The sequence below is a fragment of the Panicum virgatum genome, chromosome 8K (genome assembly GCF_016808335.1).
Source record: "Panicum virgatum strain AP13 chromosome 8K, P.virgatum_v5, whole genome shotgun sequence".
NCBI lineage: Eukaryota > Viridiplantae > Streptophyta > Magnoliopsida > Poales > Poaceae > Panicum > Panicum virgatum.
Genome location: NC_053143.1, coordinates 21,001,589 through 21,006,604, shown reverse-complemented (window position 1 = coordinate 21,006,604; position 5,016 = coordinate 21,001,589). Strand labels below are relative to the sequence as shown.

At 47.2% G+C, this 5,016-nt stretch overlaps 1 protein-coding gene across 1 annotated transcript; it reads right to left on the bottom strand.

Annotated features, from left to right (window-relative positions):
• Positions 1 to 1,420: 1,420 nt before the first annotated feature.
• LOC120645551 (acyl transferase 15-like) lies at positions 1,421 to 2,683 on the bottom strand. The gene has a single exon (XM_039922333.1). The coding sequence runs from the start codon at positions 2,681 to 2,683 to the stop codon at positions 1,421 to 1,423; it is 1,263 nt and encodes a 420-aa protein (XP_039778267.1).
• Positions 2,684 to 5,016: the final 2,333 nt, after the last annotated feature.

Here is a 5,016-nt window from a genome sequence, read left to right as displayed (position 1 = left end):
TAAAGAGCATGCTTGCATGCATGGCGTGTGAATCTTATGGAGATAAAGAAAGTGCATGCAGCAATGACGGGTAAACCATGTGCATGTCAAAATAAATGCAATAAAATAAGAGTGAGTTGCCGCAGGAGATGAGAGAGGGACTAGTCTATTGATGACATTGATGACGTAAGCAGAATTGCTTCTTCACGTGCAAGTTGAATAGAGAAGCTTCATCGATGAGGACTCTTCACAAGAGGATTGGGAGTCCATGTATTTTAATATCCCCTTTACTTGGCATTAATTAAGGTAGTTAAATCATAGTTGGTTTAGTCAAGTTCGAGTTTGCGTGAGTTCCAAACCGCCCCTATAAATATAAAGGGATGACGGTCATAGCATGTTTTTGTCACCTCTAAACCAATCAAACATATTTACTTTTTTAAGTATTTTTAACTTTTTGCCCTAGGAGTAGAAGTAATGTAAGCTAGCTGGGCTGCATCGCCTCGATCTCTAATTCGCCGCGGTCTTCATCCATCAGGTGTTCTAGGCTTTAATCCTCGGGCCCATCACTGTGGTTTTGTCTAGATTCATCTACAAGTTATTAGATTTCGTGGGCTATCAGATAGTAGATGAGCTGCTCATGCACATCAGGATGCTAGAATCGGCTTCATGGCCGATAACTTATTTATCATACTTTATTCAGCTACATCATCATCGCTACCGGTGCTAGGAACACATCGACCTGATCGGCCGATCGCCTTTATTTGACTTGAAGAGGATCATCTTCACCTTGTTAGTTGAAGAGTCAAACAGACTGGCATGCTCTCGCAACCCAAGCGCGTTGATTTTGGCTTCTGTATGACGGAGTGAAGCCGATCTCCTAGGCCTTGTGTTGATCAACGTGGGGAACTGGGGATCCTATTGTCAGAATTTTGCATCAACACATTCTTCTTTGGTGTGGGGGGGGGGGGGGGGGGTAGATTCAATTGTTTCAGTCTTGGAGCAGTTTAGGCGGTGGAGCTGTTGGAAGAGCTCTACTGGGTATGTGGGGTGGGGGTGGGTGGGTGGGTGGGTGCGGGGGGGGGGGGGGGGTTGTAAATTAGCAAACCAAGATTCAAGCTCCAATTCCAAGCAAGGTTTGGCTCTTTGCAATATTTTCATAAAATTCCCAAAAAGTCACAACGTAATCATGGCATTTTGTATGCATATTTATTTAATCGGATCGAATATCTGTTTGATGAGGTCAATTAGGTCCTCCATATCCAGAGCACTATCTGTTACAATGTAGAGGAGCGCGATAAACAAACTACTGATACATCATACAACAATTGCTACAGCTGCACTATAGCTTCAACTGATCACACCCTCTGTTGTCATTGTGATATTTCTAGATACATAATTTTTTTACGTATATGAAATAGAGGGATTCGTCTCGCACATGAAATCATGTAAACTTTGCTAGCTCGCCTAAGAAGGCATCTGCGTGCTTCTCCCTTACACACGCCGAATACACACTACTGGTTCCGTTATTCTCTTTGCACGGCAGGTTCACCATGCAACTCGGCCATCTCACAAACGACGGCTGCATGTAGCACATCACCCTTTCCGGCGTCCCGCCGCCGAAGTCAGCCTTCTCGAAGCCGATGTTCCGCCACGAGGACAGGACGAGCGCGTTGTACAGAAGCTCGTCGAGCTGGTTCTCATCCAGGTCGTAGTCGTTGTCGTTTTTGGCGAACAGATGGTCATACACCCCATCCTTGGCACGCTTGATCATCTCGACCAGGTCGGTGACCTCCGCGTTCGCCACAGTGCCGGCCGTCGCCGTTACCAGCGGCGCCCCGGTGCAGTTGCCGTAGTAGCCATCCTTAGCGTTCACATGCCTACGCACGTTAGCCGCAAAAGAGAGCAAAGCCACAGAATCGGGACGGGACGCGATTGCGCGAGTGCGGCACTGCCATAGCACGGCGGCGACTGCCTCGAACATGGTGCACGTCTCCCGGCGGCCATCGGAGCGCTCGTGGAACTCAGCTCTGATGCGGTCGATGGAGCTCGAGGGGACGGTGATGTCGAGGCAGACGACGCTGCCCAAGGGCTTAGAGGATTGGAAGATGGTGGGCGGAGGGAAGCTGGGGAGCGAATCGTCCCATCTGACCGGAGCAAGGGACGGCGATGGCGACCCGCGCGCGAGTTCGCCAACGGCCTGCAAGAACTGGGCCATCCCGGTGCCATCGGCGGCGCCATGGTTCCAGGTCACACCCACGACGAACCCACCGCAGGAGAACTCCGTCACTTGCATCAGCAGCAACGGGTCGGCAGCGCCGCATTGCCCGTCCGGGTAGTAGACGGCGAGCTCCTCCACCAGCGGCGGCGTCCTTGTGTCAGGCAATCTGGCAAAGAATTCGGCGTCCTTCAAGGCACGGTTGGCGGACGCAGCGATGAATGCCACGCCGCCCTTGCCGCTGCACTGGATGTGGAGCTCCTCGTCGTCATCGCCGCCGCCGCAGCCAGGTCCTGCAACAATACGACCGGAGATAGGGTAGTAGGGGACCAACGCTCGGGACAGTGCTCTCTTGATGGTCTCGGCGGCGTCACGGATCGGATTCTTGAACACGAGGAACGCCGTGACCGGCACCGTGGCATTAGGCCTGTCGAAAGACGAGAGCTTTATGGCGCCGCCGCTCGTTGCGGCCGACGGCGTTACCACCATTGACGGTGACCTTCTCACCACAAAGTCCATCATCCTCTACGTTTGTGGGCGACTTGTCTAGCGTTGGTGGCTTGATGCTCTCGTTAATACGCGCTTTAATTTGGAGGTGGAGTATCTGGCATGCACATCCATCCTGCTGCAATGTCTATATATACTCCCGCCATCCGTGTATAAAAAGGAAGTCGTTTTGAGTTTGTCATAAGTTAAATATTTAAAATTTGGATTATATATAAATTCTTTTGTATTGAGTTTGAAAATATGAAAGCAATGTAAGTAGACTCATCTTAAAATGTACTTTCGTAAAAGTATACATTGAGCATATTTTACAAATTTTTATTAAAAAAAGATAGTGGTCAATGTTGTTTTTAAAGATTGTGTCGATGTCTGAAATGATTTTCTTTACCAACCTAGAGGAATTATACTGGTGCATAAGGATCAAGCTTACACTGTTCATCCTTACAGCTCTGGCTTCGATTTTTCTAAGAGTACGTAGTAGGTTTAATGATGGGCAGTGAGCGGTCTATATCCTACGTGGAGAATATAGAAATGAGGAGAGAGCATCGCGCGGGCGCCTTACGACGCGCCCGCTCGACGCCGGCGCAAACGTGCTTGCGTGGTCGTTAATCGTTATTGACTGAAGAAGTTGTGGTGCACTAAATTGTGGCGGGCCCATCACAAATGTGTGCCACCTCACCGTGTGTCTCAGCCGACTGCTGGCTAAATTAGTAAACCTGCTCTAAGCCCACTGGTTCCTTCCAACCACATCCCCAGGTTGCTGCCAAGCATCCCATGTTTGACCTCACCCGGCCGGCCGGCCCGCGCGTGGATCGGGTGCATCCCTGCCACCAACCACATCCTCCTTGCACGTGGCTGGAAAATCCCACACCCAGGCCATCCTCCTTGCACGTGGATTGAAAATCACTCTCTGAGTCTAGACATTTGGAAAAGCGTGGATGTCATGGTTACGGGTGTTTCGTAGAGATTTTATCTATTATTCCAAAATAAGTTAAAACAGTTCAGAAAAACTAGAAAAAATCAGAAAAACAAACCAAATGCAATGTGTGGTAACTGTACCCCTCACAGAGAGGTGTCACTAATATAGAACACACATGTTGTCCCGGTTGGGAAACTCCTTTTGTCCCGGTTTCCCAACCGGGACCGCCAAGGTGTGACAAAAGGGGACCCTTTTGTTCTGAGTCAGACAACCGGGACAAATGAGGATCTTTGGACCCGGTTGGTAACACCAACCGGGACCAAAGGGTCTACCAGCGCCGACATGGCAGGTACCCCCATTTTTTTCTTGTTTCTTTTGGGTTCTTTCTTTTCGATTTAAAATTCAATTTTGTATTGGAATTTAAGTGGAGTATAAACTGCACTAATATAAATATATATACAATGTGAATTCCTATATATAATAAATATTAAGAACTAATATTACATAAATGAATATCTATATATACATTTGTGATGTTTTCAAAATATTTGTGCTAAAATGATAATACTTCTGTCACTCGCCTCCCCTGCTTACCATCCCTATAGGCCGGCCATTTCTTTGCTTTTGTTAGTCATAATATCTTTCCATAACATCCAACACCGGCTGAATATGGCTCCACGTGATTGTATGCACATTCCATATTTTGAAGGCACGTTTGGTGATCAAAGGTTTCCAAAAAAAATGTTTTCAAGTTCTCCTCTCATCTGATACACTACTATAAAAGTGATTTGTAGAAACACCTCGATTTTTTAGAAGCGGATCCAAATTTCACCCGTTTCTACATATAAAGTTGAATTACTGTAGCAATAGAGCTGCCCCTAGAAATCTAATTGTAATGGTGGATCACCCCCTCACCCGTCCTTAAAAATGAACCCATTTTTATAAGCGGGTGATGCCATCACTCGTGTGGCGGAACCATCCAAAATAACTTGGATTAGTGCGCTAACCATCATTGCAAAGACAACTCTGATCCAACTCGCACATACCTTGGCAGTTCCTCGAGTAAACTCTCGATTAAAGCCACAAAAAATCGGGATCGAGTAAGCAAACCTCACACGAAGGCGAGTCTAGAGAATACAACAACACGCATTTCATACATCACAGAGTCTTGCAGCGGAATTTGAAATAATTATTACATACCAATTTTGAAAGTAAAACAGTACTACAAAAGTTTCAACTACTACAGTTCATCAGAGTTCAATTATTCAGCGGAAGGTAAAAACACGATAACTAACGATAACTTGACATCCCGATAAAGCCCATACGATACATCACACAGGAGGAGAAGCGTCAGCTCCAGCTGAGGATCCATCCCACACCACAGACCAACCCGGAGGCA